General features: G+C 39.1%; 1 protein-coding gene across 2 annotated transcripts; it reads left to right on the top strand.

The window, feature by feature from the left end:
* Nucleotides 1-368: 368 nt before the first annotated feature.
* Nucleotides 369-22,689, top strand: Uba3 (ubiquitin like modifier activating enzyme 3). 2 transcript variants are annotated; one of them, XM_051154957.1, is made up of 18 exons: nt 369-480; nt 666-707; nt 2,629-2,749; nt 4,038-4,118; nt 6,515-6,597; nt 8,855-8,935; nt 12,415-12,458; nt 13,669-13,733; nt 14,051-14,206; nt 15,541-15,643; nt 17,578-17,691; nt 19,761-19,814; nt 20,250-20,286; nt 20,372-20,453; nt 20,762-20,862; nt 20,968-21,031; nt 21,124-21,178; nt 22,055-22,689. In XM_051154957.1, the coding sequence occupies exons 1-18, from the start codon at nt 461-463 to the stop codon at nt 22,138-22,140; spliced, it is 1,389 nt and encodes a 462-aa protein (XP_051010914.1). In that variant the 5' UTR covers nt 369-460; the 3' UTR covers nt 22,141-22,689. The 2 variants fall into 2 exon arrangements, with proteins under 2 accessions (XP_051010914.1, XP_051010915.1); XM_051154958.1 differs by lacking the exon at nt 666-707 and having other exon boundaries at nt 377-480.
* Nucleotides 22,690-25,046: the final 2,357 nt, after the last annotated feature.

The raw sequence follows: 25,046 nt of genomic DNA, 5'->3' as shown, positions 1-25,046 counted from the left end.
TTTTATTTTTCAATAAAAACGTGTTTAAAAAAAGTAGGTACAATTAATCAAGATTTTAATTAAAGTGTGAAATGCTTGCAAAGCCCAAAGGAGCCTCAGCAGCCAATTTACCCAAGATTACCCACTTTTCCTGCACAACCCCACCCCTCTCTCCCTTCCCCTGCAGCCCCGCCCTCTATACTGGCCCCGCCTCTCGCTCCTTTTTCTTCTAGCACTGTGTCAACGCTCTGGTCTCGCCCCTCTGCGCCTGCTCAGGTTTTTCTTCTTAAAGCCCGGTCCCCAAATGACAGCTCCGCCCTTCCCCTTAAAGCCCCGCCCCAGCCCCCGCTTATGTGTTCCTTACCTGAAGCTCCGCCTCTTCACGCTAGCTCCGCCCTCCATTCGCCATTTACCTGCAGTCCCGCCCCTCCCGGGCGGACCGATCCGCCGCGAGGGCCTCTGGGAAGAGGCGGGGAACAATATGGCGGATGGCGAGGAGCCGTAAGTATCGGGGTTTTGCCGGAGCGCCGGGTTGGGCTGGGCTGTGAGAGAGCGCGGCGGTGGGCGGTCACCGCTGCCATTCGGGAGTCCCCCACCTCCCGCCCCGTCCCCTCGTCCCCCATACCCTTGCGGCGTCCTCTGTGGAGCTTGATGCTGACCCTTCTTTTATTCTCTCTTTCTTTTAGGGAGAAGAAAAGAAGGAGAATAGAGGAGCTGCTGGCTGAGAAGTTAGTGCTGCCGGGAGGCCGGGGTCCTCTCCGGAGACCCCAGCCTCCCCCCTAGCCCCAGGCCTAGGGGACCAGCCGCAGCGGGCCCGGGGGGCTGGGAGGGGGGCACCCGGAGCAGGCCGCGCGGCCTCACCCCTGACCCTGTCCCCAGCCCCGGCCACTGGCCGGCCGCTCCCCTGCTCTGCTCCCGCAAAAGCCACCCGGTGCCCCACCTCTTCCTCCAACCTAAATTGTCAGACCTGTGACCTTGTGGCAAGTAAACCCAATCTAAATCTAAATGGACACGAGGCCTGTTTTGGGTCCTTGGTAAATACTGAGATACTAGTACAGGTTATAAAAAAAAAAAAAAAAAAAAAAAAAAAAAAGAACACTGAATCAGGAATTGTATTAAAACTCGTCATTTTTGCAAAGTAATTGGGTCTTAAAGGAGATGTCGACTTAAGCACTTGCTCCCTCATTTACCACACAACCTGTATCAGATGCTTAGTTTCTTGATGCCACAGATTTATATTTCTTTTCATGTGACCAATCTTATGAGATTCTCCATCCCTCCCACCGTGGGAAAGGACAAAAATACTCCTGTAGTGGATGTGTCAGTTCCCAGTAGTACTTTGGTCTTTTCCACCCCCGAACCCCTTTTGGTTGACTGTTTAAATGCAAGAGTTCGAATTCCTTTCCCACCTTTTAGTAACTTACTTTTTTTTTTTTTTTTTTTGTGAAATGATGACGTTTAAGTGCTGAGAGCTTGCTATATGCCGAGAGCTGCCCCTAAGTCCTCTGTAGGATTATCCCTTTATTAATCACATAATCATCAGAAGTAGTTGCAGTCTTCTGTTGAGGTTGCTGACAGTTAAGGGATTGCCTCAAGGTTAGAATGCACCTGGTTGTGGGATCAAACCAGGCCATGCATCAGAACCTCTTCTTTTCTTGTTATGCAATATATATTGATCCCTTTTCTTAAGAAAAAAAAAAATTGATATCACAGCTGGGCGTGGTGGAGCACACCCCTTAATCCCAGCACTCAGGAAGGTGGAAGCAGGTGGATCTCTGAGTTCGAGGCCAGCCTGGTCTACAAAGTGAGTCCAGGACAGCCAAGGCTACACAGAAAAACCCTGTCTCAAAAAAACCAAAACAGCAACAACAGCAGCAGCAACAACAACAACAACAGATATTACCAATATAGTTGAAGGTAGAAATTGAAAGGCTACAGCAAAGTTATCACCACCAAACATGAAGGAATCTGTGATTGTAAAGTGCATCCGTTTTTGGTTTGTTTTTTAAAGAAGGGTCCTACTTTATTTAGTTACATGTTCTCAAAGTTTCTCAATGGTAGTGCCCATCTGTGACATAATTGTAACCTATGTATTTTCTTTCGTGTGTTTGGTGACAACAAATCCACCTCAGTATTGAGAGGTTTAAGAAAATACTGGGACCTCTCTGAGGAAAGAAATGTGTGAACCTTGCTTTCATGCAGTACGCTCTGTAGATCGCACCTTCCCAAACTTGGGGAGCAATAGATACGTTTTGATCTAAGCATCTTAGTTCTCAAAGTCCCCCTTACCCTATGTATTTATTATTTCCCTTTCCAAATGTACTGAAGGAACAGACTATGGACATCTACAGTGACTGTAATACCAAACATAGGGAAGCCCTTTCTCATTGAATCAATTAGGGTTCCAGCTTAGAGCTTTGGGTGCTGTGGAAGCTGGGAACACAGTGGCTGATTTGTTTCATCAAGTGGGTGAGAAGTGCTTTCCCATGAAAGACAAGGCAAATCTGGAAAAATATAACCACAGCTCGGTTTTCCTTTTTATTTGAGCAGGTCTGGTGTGGTTACCTTTACATTTGGAGAGACCTAATAGTTATAGGCGTGGCTTTTTCATACTGATCTTTGCAGCTGAATTTACTGTGTTCTGTGCAGAATGGCTGTTGATGGTGGGTGTGGGGACACTGGAGACTGGGAAGGTCGCTGGAACCATGTAAAGAAGTTCCTCGAGCGATCTGGACCCTTCACACACCCTGATTTCGAACCAAGCACTGAAGTGAGAAACATTTATTTTTAAATAACTGCTCTAATAGTTTGACATTTCAAAAATAATAAGATGCTTCCTTTAAAATTTGCTCTTACGATACAGATAACTAATAAAATTGTTTTGTAAAATTAAGTTATCTTGTGAGTACTGAATTGAACCTTTACAACTGATTTTATGTAAATAACTAGTGATGCATTTTTACTCTTTTCATATAAGTTTAAATTTTTTGAGAGTAGGATAAGTTTATGACTTCATATTCTGGTATGCTAAACATTCTAGTTTAAAATGATTTCTAAGCCACATTCCCCTGTTTGTAGCCCTGCTGTAGTAAATTAATTCTAATAAGATTGTAAGGTATGCGTACTTAAGTATTGAAATGTAGTTGGAAATCTTTATTTAGCATTGACTATAATTGCGTATTAAAAAATGTGCTTGCAATATGATAGATACGTATTTTGAACTGTCTGACTTAAAGCAAAACACTGTAGTGTTTTATGCCGTTTTGTGTCCATGAAGAGATTTTGAAATAGAAATGCTTCTCATAAAGTTGTTCTGTAAACTCTTGAATTTGGCTCAGTAGCTTGTGTGAGTAAACCCTTTCCTCCTCTAGTATAAGAAGAGGGCATAGAAAAAAAAAAAAAAAAAGAGGGCATAGAACTAACTTTTTGGATAATATAGTTATAAATCATATTTTCTTGTACTTTAAAAGTCTTTCTGCACAATAGCATAAGCTTGTCACTTCTGCTAAGCAATGTTTCCAAGTTTCCAGTTCTGCTGATCTGGAATTAAGGAAGGTGTAACTGCTCTTGTCTCGTTTTTGTTAGCTGTTCAAACACTGATGTACTTTATCTTCTGGTTTTTATATTTCATTTTTTATCTTTAGTGAGTTAGCTAAATTACTGATATCTTCTCTACTTTTTAAAAATTGAAAAGCATAAAGAATGGGAGAAGTACTAGAGTACTGTAGGAAATATATTACCTATGAAATGTAAAAGTAGAAATAACTAGGGATAGTGTTAAAGAATTTTATTTTTATTTTATGTATATGAGTGTTTTGCCTTTATGTGCCAAGTACCCACCGAAGTCAGAAGAGGGCATCCCTTCCTCTGGAAGGATTTCATAACTTGTAATTACATCTCTTCGTAATTTGAAATAACTAATGACAAGCCAGGTGTGTTTCTTATGGCTAATTGCCTTTTTTTGTGCCTACGTTAACAACTGTTGTGTGGCTTGTTGCCTTATTCATGGTTCCTGTGGTGATTGCCTAGATTTTAATATGCATTTTCATTCTTTACAGTCGCTCCAGTTCTTGTTAGATACATGTAAAGTTCTAGTCATTGGAGCTGGTGGCTTAGGATGTGAGCTACTGAAAAATCTGGTAATATATGTATGTGTGTGTGTATGTATTCTCTTAGAGTTAAGTTCTTTTGCTTTTCTGCCATATGAGGAATGTCTTCATTATTTTTTTTCTCTTGAATATTTATTGGGTAAGCTTAGCAGGTTAAATTCAAGACAGTAATAAAAATACATACTATTACTTTGCAACTCTAAAAGTCTTAAAGTCATTTTTCTGCTCTCTCTCTCTCTCTCTCTCTCTCTCTCTCTCTCTCTCTCTCTCTCTCTCTCTTTTGCTTCCTTTTTTAGCTTAATGCTAATATCATTTCATTGAAGTAAATAACAGAATAGATAGTTTATCTTTTAATGTGTAATTTCAAATAATTAATTCTTTTGCTTCACCAGATAACCCAGTTAGGTTAGTTTTTGTATTACTTTCTCCAAAACGATACATTGAGGTGCAGCAAAATTAAAAGACTCCCTCATTTCCCCCCCTGAGTTACAGTGAGGTTCCTAGACTAATCCAGATTATCAGTTCTGTATTTAAATTATGCGTTTTCACTGAAGCCTTGCATGACTTAAGGTGGTTGTTTTTCATGACCATATGATAGTAAGGGCCTAAGATTTGAAACACCTGAGCCTTTATCCAAACTACCCAGAAATACATAGTTGTGATGTAATAGGTTTTGATGAGTTCTTATAACCATGAAGTAACTTTGCATAAGTTTCTGTCAATTAACAGATTGAGGAAGGAGACAGTTACTGTACAGCTGCAGTATACCTGACTTCTCACCAGGTAGAAAAATGGAAAATTAGAATAAGCAGATTATAGCAAGATGGAGGGCACCAATCACCTGCCGAAAGTCAAATTTACTTATTCACAAAGTTTATTTTTATTTCATGTGTATGAGCATTTTGCCACATATATGTATACCTCCAAGAGGTTAGAAGAGGGTGTCAGACTGAAAGTGGAGTTAGAGGCTTATGAGCCACCATGTGGATTCTGAGAACTGACCCAGGTCCTCTGCAGGAGCAGTAAGTGCTTTTAACTACTCAGCCATCTCTTCATCTGACAGTTATGTTTTAAGTATCAAGACAGTCACACCGATTTTCTAGGAAACACTAGTGTTGGTCCGCTAAGGTTTTAAAATGAAAAACACCAACTGTTTAGTGCTATGTTAGTTCTATGGGAATTGTAGGTCACTGTGGTCTCTGTCTGCGGTGAGCTTGAAGTTTGGGGGCACAAGACATCTTGAAATCAATAGCAGTAGGTATGGAGTAGTGTGGTGTTCCAAAACGACAGCTCCCTCTCAGTTACACTAGTAGTGTGACAACTTAAAAGTTGGAGAAAAGAAGGGTTTATGGAGTTTGGGCATTGTTTTTTGTTTGTTTGTTTGTTTGTTTGTTTATTTGTTTGTTTTTGTACTATGCAAGTACAAGTACCTTAAAGCTTAACTGCACCTGGAAGTTGTGATTTACTTTTTAGAATTGCAGTGTATACTATTGAATGCACTGTCATTAAAGGTTAGATCTGAGGATTACTTATTTACTACATTAATGGTTCTCAGCCTTTCTAATACTATGACTCTTTAATACAGTTCTTCATGTTGTGGGGATCCCCAACCATATAATTATTGCTACTTCATAACTGTAATTTTGGTATTGTTACTAATCGTAATGTAAATATCTGATATACAAGTTGGTTTTTGGTGACTCGTGTTGAAAGGGTCATGACTCACAGCTTGAGAACCATTTAGTACATTCTGCTCCTTTAAGCGCATACAGAGATTGTGGGCCTTTCAGTTTATCATTTATTATTTTGTTTCTTTTAGCTGTAAGCACAGAAGATAAGCATTTTTTTTTCTCTTCCCTTTCACTGACTAAAGGCTCATTCTAAATAAAAGGAGAGACTATGACATTAATGTTGCTGATTAACCAGATGGCTATTGAGCCTCCTCTTGTAAATTCCAAGCACCATTTTAGGCGTTAAGACTCAGAATGGAGCAATATAAGCAGGTGTTTATGGAACTCAGATTTTCATTGGGGAAAAAAAGAGAGAAGGAAGGTATGTGGAATGTCAGCTGGTAATCATGGGTAAAGAAAGGCAGCCTGGTGGTGAGGTCAGGGGGAGCAGTGTCCTAGAACACTGGGGAGGAAAGGCTCTAGGCAGAGCGGGCAGCAGATGCAAAGCGGTGAGGTTGAGAGTTTTCTCTTGGCTTAAACCTGAGTGCTTGTGCAGTTTTGTTCTTTAAGAAGATTCTTGATTTTTTTTTTTTTTTTAATGCCTTGCACGACAAACTTTTGTTTTAGCCAAAGAATATAATTATGTAGAATTTATTGCTGAAAATGTATGGATTTAGGACATAGATTTTGAAAATCTATGTTATGTTTTAAAAGAAAGGAAGCTCTTGCCTAATTAGATTTCTTTTTTTTCTACAGGCATTGTCTGGTTTTAGACAGATTCATGTTATAGACATGGACACAATAGATGTTTCCAATTTAAATAGGCAGTTTTTATTTAGGTAAGTTTGATATTTTAAAAATTCTGATAAACATTTGAATATGTGTACCTTGCAATTTAATAATTACTGAGAGTCTAACGTGGATTTTACAAATAGGAAGATTTATTGAGTATTTGGGTGATGTTTGTCATATAAGCACCTATGTGCATTTTGTATATCTTTACATTCTGACAACACTTTAATGCATTACTGCTTTGAAACAGACTGAGATGATTGGTTGTTGGTAACAAGCCACACCTTTTAATTTGTAACTAACATGGTTACAGTAACAATGATACAGAGGTAGCTAACTTGGGCATGGTGCCAAGACAGTGACTCGCCATTTTATTTAAGATACTGTCTTGGTTCCCAGCACTCATGCCCCCTGATCCTGTAAATGTACGTACAGTTCTCACTGAACTCATGCTGGAGCTCTTTTGTGTGAGGCTTCCAAAAGCACAAAAATACATTTAGAAGCATCTTGGCATGCCACTGTTTCCTCTTCCAAACGGGAAGAGCCTCTGTGCAGAGTGTTTGATTGGGTTATTCAAGTCAAGGTTTCTAATTCATAGTACTTTTCTATGCAAGTAAGGACAGAATACAATTCTTAGCACCTTATAAATGAGGAAAAAATAATTCTTTATTTGAGAAGAGTAAAATTGGCCTGATAAAATGTTTCCTTTGAAATTCTAATTTTAAATAAAATATAAATTTGATTTGCTACTCTAAGAAAAATATTTACACTGCTGGATATGAAGGATACAGAAAATAAGGGTTCAATGTCTGGGGTGTGTGTGTGTGACAGGACATTGTAGCGAAGCACCTGCTCTTCTGTGTGAAGAGTGACTCGTTTCCTTGAGGACAGTGCAGAGACAGCAGACGCTAGTCACGGACTCCAAGAGACACTGCGTCCTTTGCTCCTTAAACGTCTGGTTATTATCAATGAGAGATGCTTCCAGATTTTATTTTCAGCTTCTTGAAAAAGTTGATACCTTTGAATTTTACTCTTTCTTTTAAAATGTGGTTGAGGAAGCTGGGGCGAGTGGTGCATATGTGTAAGGAGCAGCCTGGGGTGTGTAGTGATACCTGCCTCAAAACAAACAAAACATAACAAATCCCACTGTGCTTTGGGGACTCTGATTCATGCTTAAGTGGCACACCTAGGATGGAGGTGATACTCAGAAGGTCTTCCTTTCCAGGCTTAGTCTCTGTGTACATTTTACTAAGACCGGCATATAAACACAGTGAAGTAGGAATGGTGGCTCCCACCTGTATTGCTTAGAGTTTGAGACTGTGCTGGGCAGTATAGTAAGGTCAAGACTAATCCGAGCTATAGAGTGAGATTCTGTCTCAAAAAACAAACAGCAGATTGAGGTTCTGGTTCAGGCTGTACACCTGGAAGGCTCTAAGCCTAGGGTATTTTTCTAATAGAAAGAGTCAATGGTTGGAAGTAGTCGCTGCACGAGCTGTTATTAATGCTTTCCCCTGCAGAATGGGGACTCTGCTATTCATAGTTCATATTATCAGTTAACAAATACAATTAGACTTGCTGTATTTATTTGGACTATCAGTAAGGGTTTAGTAACTATGTATATGCTTACATACAGACACACTGCATACATATACTTTTAAGAATAATAAAAACGGCATGGGAGAATAGCAAAATAAAAGGATACAGAGGGTCCTAGAAATCTACAAGTAGAACAATATGATAGGCAGATTTGGGCCCAGGGGGTCCTGCTCAAACTAAGGCACCAGCCAAGGACAATACAGGAGGTAAACTTTAAACCCCTTCCCAGATCTAGCCAATGGTCAGAATATTCTCCACAGTTGAGTGGAGAGTGTGATATGACTTTCTCACGTACTCTGGTGCCTCACATTTGACCATGTCCCCTGGAGGGGGAGACCTGGTGGCACTCAGAGGAAGGACAGCAGGTTACCAAGAAGAGACTTGATACCCTATGAGCATATACAGGGGGAGGTAATCTCCCTCAGGAACAGTCATAGGGGAGGGGAGTAATGGGAAAATGGGGGTGGGGGGGAGGAATGGGAGGATACAAGGGATGGGATAACCATTGAGATGTAACAAGAATAAATTAATAAAAAAAATAAAATAAAATAAAAAGAAAAGAATAATAAAAACGTGCAGTTAAAATATTTAAATATTTTTTCTAAGAATGTTATAAATGGACTATCCTTTTTTATGTTTGGAAGCTAATTATGTAGACGATCTAAATTTTATATTATGAATGACAATTTAAAATAATGTTTTCTATAGGCCTAAAGATGTTGGAAGATCCAAGGCTGAAGTTGCTGCAGAATTCCTAAATGACAGAGTTCCTAACTGCAACGTGGTCCCGTATCCTTTTCAACACAAAGAGTACTTCTTTAAACCCCCCTGACTATAAAAGATGCTTAGTAGAGAATCAGCAGTGTGACCCTTTTCTACTGAGGAAATGCATATCATTTCTGTTCTAGCCCAGCCTTCCCTTTATGGTTATATTCATAGTTTTGGCCTTGACTTTTAAATTAATTATATAGCTGATGTCATCTCCTTCTGTTTTAGTTTTAGTAATAATTAAACATTTCTACTAGGTGCATCTTTACCTTCTCCTTATATCTTAGACAAAAATTTACTCACAGTGGATCACACATGTAATTTGTAAAGCAGTAAAATCAGGGGATAGAATAGATCATCTTTGGGTCCTAAGGCTTGATGAAGAACACTTAAGCCACATTGAAATTAATAGCTGTGCTCTGAGAGAGACGGCTGTGGTACTAAAAGGACAGGCTATACACTGGAGAAAACTTAAAAAGTAGCTGACAGCGAAGCTGTTTAGAATTCAATTATCCCTGGCTATCTGTGGGAGACTGATTCCCAGATCCTCTCAGGAAATCCAGATCTACTAATGTACTAGAGATGTGGCTCACTGGTAGTGCACTTACCTGACGTGTGTGAAGCCCTGGGTTCAACCCCCAGTATTATGAAATAAATATTTAAAATGTATTGTGTTTCTATATCAGTTATCCACAACTGGATATTTATACAGTTTGATATTTTAAATATCTTTTAATTATTTATAATACTATGATGTAAATGCTATAAAATAGTTATCATACTATGTTATTTGGGACAAGTAAAAAGATAAAGCCTGCTTATGTTCGCTACTGATGGTTTTTCTTTTGTAATGTGTTTCTGACCCAGGGGTGGTTGAATCTATGCATAGAGCACCTTGAGATGTGGAAGCTGAGGGCTTGTTAAAGACCTTCTGAAACTTAGCAGTAAAACAGCAAGCCCATTTAAATAAATGGATGAAATTTGCAAAGAGATAGTTCACTCAAGAGACAGAAGACAGAAAGGCCATGAAAGGCGCCAGTCATCAAGTAAGATTGCAGTGACTCCCACTAATGACGGAGTTTAAGGCCAGCCTGAATAACTTGTGAGATCGTGTGTCAAAACTGAAAAAGCTTGGGGATATAGCTCAGTTGTAGAGTGCTTGCCTAGCCTTTATGGGGCCCTAAATAATACCAAGAAAAAAATGCTTTAAAAAGATGTTTCATACCCTTTAAAGTAAAGCAGTAGAAGTACTAATATCTAGTGCTGTAAGAAATAACAGAAAAATGTGGTTACTTATTAGGATAAAAAAAATCTAAAAATGCTTTTAACTGTATTACCCAGTTGGTTCATTTTGGGGCATTTTAATGATATTACCACATATGTCCTCAAAAATCAGTACACCATTGCTCACACCAGCTTTATTTGTAGATGCCCCAGACTGGAAATAACTAGACTCTGCCTCAGTAAGTGAGCTGTTAAACTGTAGTACTCCTCTGCCACAGAACACTGCTAAACAGTAAAAGAGCAACTCAAGAAACACCTGGGATGGAGCTCATGGGCATTTGAGAAAATTGCCAGTCTTGTGAAGTGATATACACAGGATTCCATTCATACACTGTTCTTAAAATGAAACATTTAGGAAGATGGAGAACAGATTAGAACTCAGCAAAGAATAGGTATAAGTTGGGGGTTGGCATAGATGTACATTGAGAGGTTTCAGCCAGATGCCATGGCTCATGGCTTAATTCTAGTCCTGGGAAGTAAAGGCAGGGGACTGCTCCAGGTTGAAGATCGGCCTGGTCTACACACTGAATCCCAGGCCAGTCAGGTTATATAGTGAGACTCTCAAAAGAAGCAGGGCTTCCAAAGTAGCTCATTGGTTAAAGGTTCTTGCTGTCTAGCCTAATGACCTGATTCCCAGGACCCCCCTGGTGCAGGGAGAGAATGAGTCTCCAAAGTGTGCCATGACACACACCCTTTATTCACAAATATAAAGAAGGGAGAGGTGCTGTGGACAGTTGTGTAACAGTGTTGTCTTCTGTGTGGGTTGATTTTGTACACTTCTGTGAATGGTGAGCATCAGGGTGCAGCTTCTCTGCACTGACTGCCTTTACAGCTGCTGAAGTAAATATGCCTAAAAATGGAAATATGGTCCCTTTATAAGGAAACAATTAAAAGGGAGGATATTTATGGTCTGTCTAGCCCTGCTGTGGAGACCTGGGAAACTTGCTTTATAGACATCTATCCAAGAGAGAATATCTTGGGCTGCTTCTTGGTTTCCAGGGTGCCACTCCTCCCCTGCTTCCTTTGTTTCTTTTTCACCTAGTTCTCAGTGTGCCTTAGGTTCCTGCTTGTCCAGCATTCAAAGGGAATAGAGGTCTGAAGGGTGAGGGTTAGAAATGATCTGATTTTTTTTTTTTTTTTTAATTACCTTCATTTGTGGGTAGGAGTCTAGAGAAAACATATTGTGTGTTGTCCCTCTTTGTGTTGCTGTTGAACAAAAAATGGCGCATTGTTTAGTATCATTTTATTTAGAAAACTTTTATTAGAAAACTTAAGCATATTTTGTGCCCACTTGTGTTTTTTTGTTTTTTGAGACAGGGTCTCTCTATGTAGCCCTGGTTATCCTGGAATTTCCCAAGTGTTGAGATTAAGCTGTGCAGTATTTGTGCTAGTGGCTGACTCATTCTCACTGCTGACACAGTGGGGACCCATGTGCCTGCAAGTGCGCTGTGACAACCAGTGTTGGTGACTGGATGAAAAAGAGACCACAGCTGAATTTTACAAGAGGTAGAAAAATTGCACACTTTACACTGAGGCTCCAAGCCCCTTAAACCGACATCTTTAAAAGCTGTTGAGAGTCTCTGCATTGTTTTTATATAAGGCTTACAGTGATTCTTGACATTTTTTGCTAGTCTGTTAATTTCTTAGTGAAACTATTTTTTCCACACAATATATTTTGACTCTATTTTCCCCTCTCTCACCTCTTAGATCCTTCCCATTTCCCTACCCACCCAACTTTATATTCTTTTTCTCTCTTAAAAAACAAACAAACAAACAAACACTCCTCGACTAAAACACAAATCAAACAAGCAAAAGACCAGTAATGCAAAAAATGCCCAAGTAAAGCAAAATGAAGCAAAAAGTTCACAAAAATATCTTAACACTTTAATTTTTTTACACATTTATTTTGTGTGTGTGAGTGTGCATGTGTGTTTGTGTGCGTGCATGTTTACGTGTGTATGTGTTTGAGTGTGTAGGGGGAAAGGAGAGAGACAAGAGACAGATCTGCCTTCACTTGTGAACTGTGGCAGATACATAATGCGCAAAATAAGGAAAATAACAAACATTTTTGTCAGAAAATAGGGCTATGTTCATTTTAGCAGCTTTTTTGAATTCCACATTGATTACTTATTGTTTTTGATAAACACAATTTGTTTTTATGCCATTATTAAAGAAGTTTGAGACTTAGTATCTTAGGCTCCTTTACTTGGATTCAGACATTTCAACAAGATTCAAGATTTTAACGACACTTTCTACCGACGTAAGTTCTTGAAATTAAATTCTCATTAATTCTTTTATTATTATGTATACAGGGCTCTGCCTGCATGTACACCTGCAGGCCAGAAGAGGGCATCAGATCTTATTATAGATGGTTGTGAGCCACCGTGTGGTTGCTGGGAATTGAACTCAGGACCTCTGGGAGAGCAGTCGGTGCTCTTAATCTCTAAGCCATCTCTCCAGCCCGTTAATTCTTATAGTTTGTTTTGTTTCGCTCTGCTCTATGTGCATGGCTGTCCTTTAGTAGTTGGTTTCATGTTGCATTTTTGAATAAGTTTGTTGAATAACTGAGGTACCACAGTACTGGTTTTTAGTAGATACACTATCTGCTCACTTGAGTAAGAATTACTGAAGAGTTAGGAGCATGGGAAGATTGTAATAAAATCAGTTTTTTGTTTTTTTGTTTTTTTGTTTTTACAAAGTAAGATTTGTGTAACTGCCTTTATTTATATCGATAAACTGTGTTCAAAACAGTTTTAGAGTCACATCACAGTTGGATGGAAAGTAGAGAGCAAAGATGCATGGCAAGTTGCGTTTTCCATCCTGTCCCACAGCCTTGTTGGTATTCCCAGTTACTCGGGATGACTGAAGAGAGAGTGGGATGCAGAGAAGCCTTAAAAAAGCAGGGCAGTCAGCCCCGATGGACTAAACCCCGAGCAGCCTTTCAGAAGCATATTTACTGACTGTTAACAAAAGCTCTTTTTAGAGTGAGGCCACACACCAGAGCCCCTGATCTAATCTGTGTGTTTCTTCAAGGAACATAGCACCTCTGCAGTCTCAGTCTCTATTGTGCACTTTTGCCAAGAAGGTATTGGGACTAAGGTCACATAAAGACCGTAAAGCTCCTTCAGAAAACAGTCACTACTTATCACAACGGAGGCTTAAGTACACTATTCTAATGCGTATGCCAGGTACAGTAACTACTAAATTCCCACCGCAAGTCTTTCCTACTAGCCAGGGTCCACATGCACTGACAAATGGATACAGACAGTGGGCCGGTGCTTGGGAGGACTGAGGAGAGACATTGGGATGCAGGGAAGCCTTGAAAAAGCACTGTACATAGGCGTGTTTGTATATACTAGACTGCGAGAACTAGGGTCGCTGAGGCAAGAGGACAGAGAATTTGAGACCAGACCAGACTACATAGTGAGACTATTTAAAAAACTAAATGCGGATTTTTTTTTTCCTCATAGAATTTCATATTATTGTATGTGGCCTGGACTCCATCATAGCCAGAAGATGGATCAATGGAATGCTGGTAAACACTTCAGTGTTGGTTCTCTAGAGACCTTTCCTATTGCTTTCAACATAGTCTAAATCAGAATTGTCATCTTTTTGTAAAACTGAACTCTGTTTAATTGTAAATTAAGTAGATGTATACCACCATTATTGCCCTCATTAGTGTTCAGTGAGAATGTGTTTGTTCACTGCCAGGAAATAATTCCTCCATTCTGATACATTGCTGCTGAGTCCCAAACTGACTTATAGGATTTATTGGGAGTATACGGTTGCTGCTTTTTGTTTTTCTTTCAATTTCCCATTCACTCCTTAAAACCATTTAAAACACTTCCCTAGATATCTCTTCTAAACTATGAAGATGGTGTGTTGGATCCAAGCTCCATTGTCCCATTGATAGATGGGGGCACTGAAGGCTTTAAAGGGAATGCCCGAGTGATTTTGCCTGGAATGACTGCCTGTATTGAGTGCACCTTGGAACTTTACCCACCACAGGTAATCAGAAAAGCACCTGCATTTTTCTTAGTATCTTGGGTTGTAATTAGTGTTGATTGTTATGTCTAGTTAGTATTTAGGGTTTGTAATTGAGGATAAACATATTTAAAATATGCTAAAGGTATAGGTTAGTATTTACCATGAGGAAGACATGAGGTCAGACTTAGGCACTTCAGCATCAGAACAAAAGCAAAATTTAAAACAAAATTTGCTAAGATTAAAATATGACAGCCTACTGTTTCTGAGAAAAGACACTGCATATCAGGCCTTATGTTTTAATGGTTTCATACTAATTGTTTATTTTAATTATATATGTGTATATGTGTAAGTATGTAGGTATACGAGTGCAGTGTCCCTAGAGGTCAGAGGTCACTGCAGCTGGAGTTACAGGCTGGTATGGACTGTCTAAGGTGGGTGCTGGGAACCAAACTCAGGTTTTCTGAAGGAGAAGTAAATACTCTTAAACCACTGAGTCATCTTTCCAGCTTCTTAATTTTTTAATTTAAGAGAAATTACGAAGTTGGGATAAGTTATATTCTGTGTTTTCCCCGATATACCTGGCGTTAGTGTTAAACTTTATCTTAAGATAAAATGTATATACATAAGATTCAGACCTTTTTGGAGTCTTGGGACATATATTTCATGAATAAGGGATGTCTGCTGGAATTACTTCATAGGACACAAATACTAGAAAAAGGCTGGTGAGACGGCTCAGCAGATTAAGGCTGAGTTCAGTCCTAGGACCACCATGGCAGAGCTGAAACTTCTCTTCTGACCTTCACATGTACACTGTAGCATGTGCTCTCTCGTATACATGCAAAACAAGGGTAATAAAAGATTGGTAAATAGGATTAAGAACGATCTTTCCAAAGATAGGACTCCTTAATCTACATAATGGTTTTAAAGAATAGTTGTGAATTTGATCTATAAATGTCAGTAGCTCTGAGTATTAACTTATAATTGGTTTAATTCTCTGCTTTTGTGTTGGTTTGTATTATACCTTCACATTAAATACATGTAAAAGTAAGTCATTCACATTACAGAATTTATTTAGTACTTTTCTTTTCGTTGCCAGTAGAACTTGAGTGTATATGCTCTAAAAATGTAGGACAAATATGTCTGTCTTTATAGGCAGCCCAACCTAAAGAGACTCTGATGGCCTCCTATTAGTACAGAAGTTAGTATAGAATTATTATAGAAGTTTTAGTTATAGTGTTTAGCTTATATTAGCCAAGAGCTGAGATTAATTCTGTGAACTAAACCAGAACCAGAAGTTGCATTTGATAATAACTCATCATGTAAATTTTACTAAGAAAGACAAACTGTGGTTTTAGGTCAATTTCCCCATGTGTACCATTGCATCCATGCCCAGGCTCCCAGAACACTGTATCGAGTATGTAAGGATGTTGCAGTGGCCCAAAGAGCAGCCTTTTGGAGGTAAGTTAACAATCTAAATTTAGAAAGTGCCAAGAGCCACCCTGTTAAGGGAGCTAGGCATGTGGGCTGTCTAGGAGGTGATCCGGTATTCCCAAGGTCTGTACCATGATGCACTCCCAAAACTGCTTCCAGCCTCTGACATGCTGTCAGCAGCCATTGATTGGGGGAAGTCCAGTAGGCATGAGAGATCTCTGGAGGTGATCCAGTATTTGCAAGGTCTGTATCATGATGTACCCCAGAATTTCTTCCACCCTCTGGCTACCCTGTCAATTGTGCATTGCTGCATCTCTCTAAAATCTGGTATTAGAGCCCGGCATGGTGGTGCATGCCTTTAATCCCAGCACCCAGAGAGGCAGAGGCAGGTGGATCACTGTGAGTCTAAGGCCAGCTGGATCTGCAGTGTGAGTCCAGGACAGCGAGGACTACATTGATGGCCAGCCTGGTCTACAAAGCGAGTCCAGGACAGCCAAGATTACACAGAGAAACCCTGTCTCAGAAAACCAAAAAGAAAAAACATCTGGCATTGGTGTGAACTGCTACTTTCTGAGTATTGACCAGCTCGGATTGAGCAAGCTTCCTGCAGGGTCTTGTTTAAGGATACTGTTTGTTGTTCAGATGAATTAATCCCTGGTTATGGAATTCCTGATTTGATTCTAATAGTTTTAAAATTTTAGAGAGTTTATGGCAGCAATAAATACCTTTGTGGACCTCCAAATGCCTCACTAGGGACAGCCTTGTGACAGATATATGGCTTCAGATAAGCCTCCACCCCAGATGGTATCAGGAATCCTGATATTTCACCATAAATATAGGCAAGTTGGTTTAAACTTCCCATAATCCCAAGTTGGAATGAAGCTTCCTAGAGATGTCTGAATTTACTCTGTTTCTTAACAGAAAAAAAATATTGTCCTGAACTTATTATGACCGAAGGTATAGTTGGATAATATATAATTAGGTCAGTCCTAATTGATAAGTTGTATATTCTTGTAAGTTTCAGACCCCATTAACCTTAGACCCTGTCAACCTTCGTCATTCTGAACTCACTATGAACTTATGTAATGGATACATAGATAAGAAATGTTTACCTTTAAAACATGTAACCTGTTGTATTTTAGAATTCATCTGTTTTTATGATTAAATGTCCTCTTTTGACTATGAGGTAATTCCTTTTTCTTAGAAGTATAAGTACGGTCATCAACAATAAACATAGAAATTGGGAAGCTTAACTTCAGTTGAAGATGCCTAACTTCATCCACCTTTTCTCTTGAATGTATGTGTTGAGATTGGGAAACCTGACTTCAGTTGAAGTCGAGATGCCTAATTTCATCCACTTTTTCTCTTGAGTGTGTGTGTGTGTGTGTGTGTGTGTGTGTGTGTGTGTGTGTGTGTGTGTGTGTGTGGTTTATTTTCTATCTCTCTCTTATTTCTTATTTCTCTGTAGATTCACAAATGAGTTAGCAGGCTCAGGGCTTTATCAGCCTTTTAGGATTAACAGGCCTAAGTTTACACTAGCTTACTGGAGATCTTCACAAAGAGGAGATCAAAGAGCCTCCTTTTACGACCAGAACCTGCTCCCTCCCTCCCCCCTGCAGTCTCTAGCCAGACGCCACTTTTACAGCCTGAGCCATAGGAAAATTATGGTCAGTTTAAGTTCTCCTCCTTGGCCACAGTATAGCCAGTCCCCAGAGAAGAAACCTTGGGCTTTTTTTCTTCTTCGTTCTTTCAATCCTGATCAGTTGCCTGAGCCATCAGCTCTGGCGACCCAAGAGATGAAATGAACTGGAAGGGCAGCTGCATCCAGCCTCAGAGACCCTACCCTGGACCTCTTCAGAGCCGCAGCTGGGCATTTACAAGAAAGTATTTTATATTTTACTGTTTGACACTTCTTTTAAAAGTTGCCTTGTGGTTATGTATGTCTGTCTCCCCCACAACAGATGGAGTTCCATTAGATGGAGATGACCCTAAACATATTCAGTGGATTTTTCAAAAATCTGTAGAGAGAGCATCACAATATAACATTAGAGGTGTCACCTATCGACTCACTCAAGGTGAGTTAGTGAATTATCATGATGGTGGGATTGGTGGAGAATGCTCTATGGCAGTAGTTTTCAACCTGTGGGTCATGGCCCCTTTGGAGTTCAATCCCTGTGCCTAAGATCTACATATCAAACGTTTACATTGCAGTTCATAACAGTAGCAAAATTACAGCTATGAAGTAGCAGCGAAAATAATATTGTGGTTGGGGGTCACCACAATCTGAGAAGCTGTCTTAAAGGGTGGCAGCATTAGGAAGGCTGAGAAACACTGCTCTGTGGGGAGAATGCTTGATAAGCGATGAGAGATGGCTGTCCACCTGAAGTGTAATTAAGGAACTATGGAAGCAGTGGGTTTCCAGTTGCTCCAAGGAAGGAGGAAGCTAATTTAGCAGAATATATACTACTCAGCTAGTGGAGATTGAATGGTATCACTGATTGTATTTCTATACAGTTGCAAGAGCCCTTATCTTCAAAGTCTTAACTGTTCATTTCATCTTTCATAGAAGAAGAGTTTATTCCCTCTTGGGAGCAGTCAAAAAACTGCTAGACAGTTACTCTGTATTTTGAGCAGAAATCTGTGTCTTGTTTAGTTTGTCTAGTATCTTACATAATCTGATTGCCTTTTAATTTAAAATTTTTATGTAAGAGTGTTTTGCCTGCTTGTATTAATGTGCATTTCATGCATGCCTGGTGCCTGCCGAGGACAGAGGAGGGGATTGGATCCCCTGGGAATGGAGTTATAGAAAGATGTGAGCCTCATATGGGTGTTGGGAACTGAACAGAGGTCTTCTGGAAAGGCAGTAAGTGCTCTTAGCTATGAGCCATCTCTCCAACTCCTAACTCCCTTTTAATGACTGGTTTCTAACTTTTGAGCATTGTGATCACATTTTCTCCACATTTTAAACCTTTACCACTTTAAAAAAAAATTTATTTATTATGTATACAGTGTTCTGCTTGTGTATATGCTTGCACACCAGAAGAGAACACCAGATCTCAATTTAGATGGTAATAAGCCACCATGTGGTTGCTGGGAATTGAACTCAGGACCCTTGGAAGAGCAGCTAGTGCTCTTAACCTCTGAGCCATCTCTACAGGCATATAAATTTTTGCCATTCTTAAATCTTCCTGATTCCTCAATCCTTCGGTATGGCACAGGCTTCGAGTTTTGGCAGTCTTCTCTGACCAGAATCTAGTTACCCATCCTTCTTAGATCTCCTAGGCCAGAGTACAGCATTCTAGAGTTAGACTTACCTCTGATGATGCATACAGTCTTAAAGGAGAGCTGATGTTTTACTATCATTTGTTGTTTACACTGATGCTCTGTTCCCATGCCTTGGCATTTTGTGAATGGAAGAACTTGAACCACATCTATCATCATTACCATTAGCAAGTTCCTACACTTGGTAGGAGTAATGTTGTGGATATGATATTTAGTTTCTCAGCCTTGCTTTTGCTGTCTTTAGAACAAGGATGTTGTGACTAGCATCACTATGTTAGGAACATTAAATCATATTTAGTATTCACACTATACCTAGAGTGTTAGGAAACGTTATTATGTTACTGCTTTGCCATTATGTAAAACTACAAAGACTTTACTTCAATAGTGTTGCTTAAGATCTTTAACACACTACAGAATGTTGGAAACATGAGAGATAATAGTTCATGTTTAAGCTTTTCTGTTTGTTTGTTTTGAGATAGCATCTTTGCCAGCTTCCCAATGCTGGGAATAGACACACATCACCTTGCCTGGACATGCCCAATTTTATTTCTTGATTTGAAAGCCTAAAAAAATCAGATTTCATGAAATGGTATTTAACCATCAGACTCTAAGTGATTTAATTACACTTTAACTAAAGGTGACTTTTTAAAATGGAGCTGGAGAGATGTCTTAGCTGTGTGCATATTATCCACAACCACTTCTAACTCCAGCTCCAGGGAATGGGACAAATCTTCTGGACTCTGAGGGCACCTACAGATGCATGTAGTTTGTGTACACACACACACACACACACCTACACATAATTGAAAATAAAATAAATCTTGCAAAAAATGACCATATTTTATTTGGTAAAAATTTTCAGGGGTAGTAAAACGAATCATTCCTGCAGTAGCTTCTACAAATGCAGTCATTGCAGGTAAGGAAAAAAAAGACTTTCAGTTTTACTTTTTGCTTTGATTTTGACTTAATAAAATTGACATTTCTGTAGTTACTTGTGTTCTAGGAATTAGATAGCTTCTTGTGTGAGTTACCTAAATCAAATATGCCACTGTTTCCTCTTGTGTCATTATGTCTTATAAGACATTATGTCTCTTAGACAAAGTGCTCACAGTAAAGGGACATTTTAGTATGTCTTTTTATTCATAGGTTTGGCTTTTCATTGATCTGATGAAGACTGTGGAACAGGTGTATTACTTGGATTATGAAAACAAATAGAAAACTTGTTCCTTCCTATGTTTTTAAAATTATATATTTTGAAATCCATTTTCCATAGAAATTATAATTTTATCTTATTGCTGACTTTCAAAGTATTCATTTTTACTGAGTTAAAATGCCTTTATTTTCTCTCTAGCTGTGTGTGCCACTGAGGTTTTTAAGATCGCCACAAGGTAATGAGTTTTATTTTTAACATGTGTGTAAGTCCATATTATAGCCTTGCTCGATTAAATAAACAGGAACATTTTGTCATTACAGTGCGTACATTCCCCTTAACAACTACCTGGTGTTCAATGATGTAGACGGACTGTACACATACACATTTGAAGCAGAGAGGAAGGTCAGTAGCGTCAAGTAAAGAAAGTGATTTTCACCATGCAGCCTTTGCTTTTATATTATTAAGATTTTGAAGATAAGTATTCATGTTCTGAGCGCTAAAGCTAATAATATGTATCTTTGTTGGATATATTCAATAAATGAAGCAAAATAGTTTACGGCAAATGATCTATTACAAAAACAAGATTTAAAGCAAAAAATATTTTCATAGGAAATATGTATAATGATGAAAAAACTCTATTTCTATAACCTTGTTTAAAAAAAGAGTGACATTGGTTTGTGTGCCTCTAAATTACTCTTTTATGTTTGTAGGAAAACTGTCCCGCATGTAGCCAGCTTCCTCAAAACATTCAGTTTTCCCCATCCGCTAAACTACAAGAGGTTTTAGACTATCTAACCAATAGTGCTTCTCTGTAAGTGTTGAATATATTTTGTTGTAAAAACCAATTTTTAAACTTTAAAACAAAACAGCAAGAACTATTTCTTTAGATAAAATGATGTTTGCTACTTTTTTTTAGGCAAATGAAGTCTCCAGCTATCACAGCCACATTAGAAGGGAAAAACAGAACACTTTACTTACAGGTGAGTAATATTCATCTTTTAATTTTTTTAAAAAAGAAAATTGTATCATTTTTTCTTAATGTGCTATACATTAAAATAATGTTGTTTTTCAGTCAGTAACATCTATTGAAGAACGAACAAGGCCCAATCTTTCTAAGACATTAAAAGGTATTTTTAAGTAAATGTTTATAGTTTTCTTTTTTAGTAAATGTCTGCTTATTTCCTCCGCGCGGCCCCCCCCCCCCCCCCCCCCCCCCCCCCCCCCCCCCCCCCCCCCCCCCCCCCCCCCCCCCCCCCCCCCCCCCCCCCCCCCCCCCCCCCCCCCCCCCCCCCCCCCCCCCCCCCCCCCCCCCCCCCCCCCCCCCCCCCCCCCCCCCCCCCCCCCCCCCCCGTGTATGTGTGGTATGTATCTGTCTCTCTGTCTGAATATTGCTAGTACTAGGGATCCTAATCATAGCTTGCCTTGACTTGTTGGCAGGCAGGTACCTTATCACTGTGCAGTATCTTCAGCCCTTAGTGGTTAGAGATAGGATGCCTTTGTGTCGCTTTAGCTGGCCTTCAACTTGCTTGTAGCCTAGGCTGGCTTTGAACTTAGATTTGCTATTAATTAAATATGACCAAGTCAAAATTATATAAAAATAACAGAATCAAGCTGGGTGTGGTGGTGCATACCTGTAATCTCAGCACTTGGGGGACAGAGGCAGGTAGATCACTGTGAGTTTGAGGCCAGACTGGTCTAAAAAGCTAGTATAGGACAGCCAAGGCTACACAGAGAAACACTGCCTTGAAAAAAACAAACAAACAAAAAAGAATTGAATCGATGACTCTTTTATTTTGTTTTGTTTTTGTTTTGGTGACTCTTTTAATAGGGAAAAAAAAAAAAATGAGAACTCCAAGAAATCAAATTTTATCTTTCTTAAAGGGAATTAGATTTTGAGACATCTGAACTATAAAGCTGTAATTTGTATATATGTATGTATTATTCTTTTTGCTGAGATACTTACTTATTTTTGCATGGGCTAATGATAGTCTTTTCTGTTTTAGAATTAGGACTCGTTGATGGACAAGAACTGGCTGTTGCTGATGTCACTACACCACAGACTGTACTATTCAAACTTCATTTTACTTAAGGAAAATAAATCTTCACATATTAGAAAATTCATAGAACTAATATACTTTATAAATGCTAAGGAATTTAATTGAAGAGCTGGGAAGAGGAGGCAGAGGGGAACACCCAAAAAAGGAAATTTAATTGATGTCATTTTTAGCATTAGTGTTGCTAGAATTTGACTTTTATATACATATATGTAAAACGAATGACTCTTTTTTAACTTTATAAGTTTCTCTTAAAGACTGAACTTTGGGGTTGGGCTAGTAAGCATTTTCATTAGTAATATGAAAAGCAATGCCTGGAGAGAAAGATTATGAACAAATGTTTGCTTCTTTAAAGCAGGACAAACACTGTCTTTTGTGTGAGCTTGTTATTATGGTCAAAGAATGTATTCCTCAGCTTGCATTCAAGCATCAACATGTATAGAAATGTATCCTTGAATGGAAATGAGGAATTATGTTTTAAGAACATTAAATATTTACAACTTGACATCTAGAGTATATCAAACATAGGCTGTCTCTTCATTGCTGCCCATGTAATTGTGGCTATCCAAATGTGTATTAATTATTGCAGAGTTTAACTTGTCCATAATAATTTGTAAACAGTATTACAGATTAATACCTGTGCATGAAAATAGAAAACTTTTCATGTATATTTGCAATGCCACAGAGGACAGTATGCACAAACTTAAACCAAGATATGGCTGTTCAAAGAAATTAATGTTTAAACAGTTATCACTGATGCTTTTGCACTATTTATTAATAAAATTGTACATTGTCTACTTTTTATTGAAAATTTAAGTATGTTAATAATAGTAAATACTTCTATAGTGATGCAGGAATAATTTTTAAATGTTTAACAGTTATTATTACCATACTTTTATTGCACCTGTGTTAAACTTTTAAAATTTTACTGTAGTGGTTTCTGTAGTACAGGCTTCCTGCTAGGTTAACTTGCAGTAACATGGTAAGTGAAGTGGGATGACTGTATTTGTATAGTAGAGTCTCTCCCCTCACATGCCATTTTTCCTTCAAAAATACTAATATCAAAATGGAAGACAAATAGTAAAAAATGCAGTTATAAAGCCAGGCTTGGTGGCGCATGCCTGGAATCCCAGCACTTGGGAGGCAAAGGCAGGTGGATCTCTGACTTGGTCTACAAAGTGAGTCCAAGACAGAGAAACCCCATCTCCGGGGGAAAAATACAGTTATAATATTTTAATGTGGGAACAAATAATACCTGATTTTCATTTTTTTAAGTGTATAGTGTTTAGTTTTGTTTTTTAACTGCTTAGTTGCATTTTTTTAATTCATATTTGTGGAATGTTAGTGGATGGAGTCAGTCTGTCTGTCTTTCTTTCTGGTGTGGGTAAAATGCAGGGATAGAACTTAGGGACCTCTCACATGTTAGTCAAGTGCTCCATTACTGAGCTACACCCCAGTGTAATTCTCTCTAGCTCCATATTGACAAATTTGTCTTATGATAAAACCATACAGGGATATGCTTTACCCAAAAGTTACAGAGTCAATAATTTTTTTTTTCTTTGTAGTTCTCTCTAGGATCAGATTTAGGGCCTTGTACATTGCTAGGCCAATATTCCATTACTAAGTTGTATCCCCAGTAAGCCCTTATTTATTTATTTAGCCCTTGCTTCTGTACTGGGATTATAGGAATGTGTTGAAAAAACTTTTTTTTTTTTTCCAAGACAGGGTCTCACTATGTAGCTCTGGCTTTCCTGAAACTTACTATGTAGACCAGGCTGACCTGGAACTCAGAGATCTGCCTGCATTTGCCTTCCAAGAGCTAAGCCTTTTTAAAGGGGAAGAGTCTTAACATTGAGTGCCTTCTTCATAAAGATGCTGTAATTATCTTTATATTTTCATAATAGAGGTTGGAAATAACCTTAGAAGGTTTATGTCATTTGCCTAGTGCTGTGCATTCAGAAGTATTGGGACAGGAATTCTAACAGGCCTCAACTTTTCTTACTTGGCTAAGGTCTTTGAAAGAATTGTTTTCTTTAGTACAACCTTATATACTTAACAAGTATTAGTATAACATGCAAAGATATTTTTCCTATGGATTTGTAAGCTTTAATGTATATGCATATGAGTCAAACCCCTGTGCTGACAGTGTTCTTTGGATCAGAGGCTTCTGGTAAGGATAATAATAATGAAAAACAAAATTAAGGTTAAAAACAGGGCTTGCGCCAGGCCATGGTGGCACATGCCTTTAATCCCAGCATTTGGGAGGCAGAGGCAGGTGGGTCGCTGTGAGTTCGAGGCCAGCCTGGTCTACAAAGCTAGTCTGGGACAGTCAAGGCTACACAGAGAAACCCAGTCTCGAAAAAAACAAAAACAAAACAAAAAACAAAGAAAAAAAACAGGGCCTGCAGAATTCTACCAAGGCAAGGAAAGCCTGTGATACTCTCCTCAGAGAAGTCAAATTCAAGGGCAAAGCCAGTAAAGATGCAGGATATAAGCCCGAGTTGCCACCTCCTTCAACCCCTTCAGCTACTGTCTTTGTTACTATGGCAACACATACTGTATGTTTCCTTTTCCTTTTTCCTTTGTTGTTCAAGACAGGGTTTCTCTGTGTAGCCTTGCCTGTCTTGGGACTTGCTCTGTAGACTAGGCTGGCCTGAAACAGATCCGCCTGCCTCTTCCTCCCTAAGTGCTGGGATTAAAGGCCTGGGCCACCACCGCCTGCCTATGCATTTGTTTTCATCCAGTGAAAACCAAGTCCTCCCCATGTAGCTCCTCCTCAGCCTGACATTGGCACAAGGCACTTTTTAGCTTATTGGGATTCTGGCATGCCCTCAACTTGTGACTTGCCCCGTTCTCTAGGACCTCATCTTTTGTTTGTGCATTAGTGTCTTGTTATTCCTCACCCTATGTGTTCCTCAAGGGCCGGCCTCCCTCTGATGCT

The sequence above is a fragment of the Acomys russatus genome, chromosome 13 (genome assembly GCF_903995435.1).
Source record: "Acomys russatus chromosome 13, mAcoRus1.1, whole genome shotgun sequence".
Lineage (NCBI taxonomy): Eukaryota > Metazoa > Chordata > Mammalia > Rodentia > Muridae > Acomys > Acomys russatus.
This window is presented reverse-complemented; position numbering and strand designations above follow the sequence as displayed.

What these genes read in the sequence shown, in the direction of transcription:
- Uba3 (XM_051154957.1), top strand. Translation starts at nt 461, where the DNA reads ATGGCGGATGGCGAGGAGCC. An exon ending in GAGGAGCTGCTGGCTGAGAA is followed by an intron (nt 708 to 2,628) that starts GTTAGTGCTGCC and finishes TGTTCTGTGCAG; the next exon opens with AATGGCTGTTGATGGTGGGT. An exon ending in TACAAATGCAGTCATTGCAG is followed by an intron (nt 19,815 to 20,249) that starts GTAAGGAAAAAA and finishes TTTTCTCTCTAG; the next exon opens with CTGTGTGTGCCACTGAGGTT.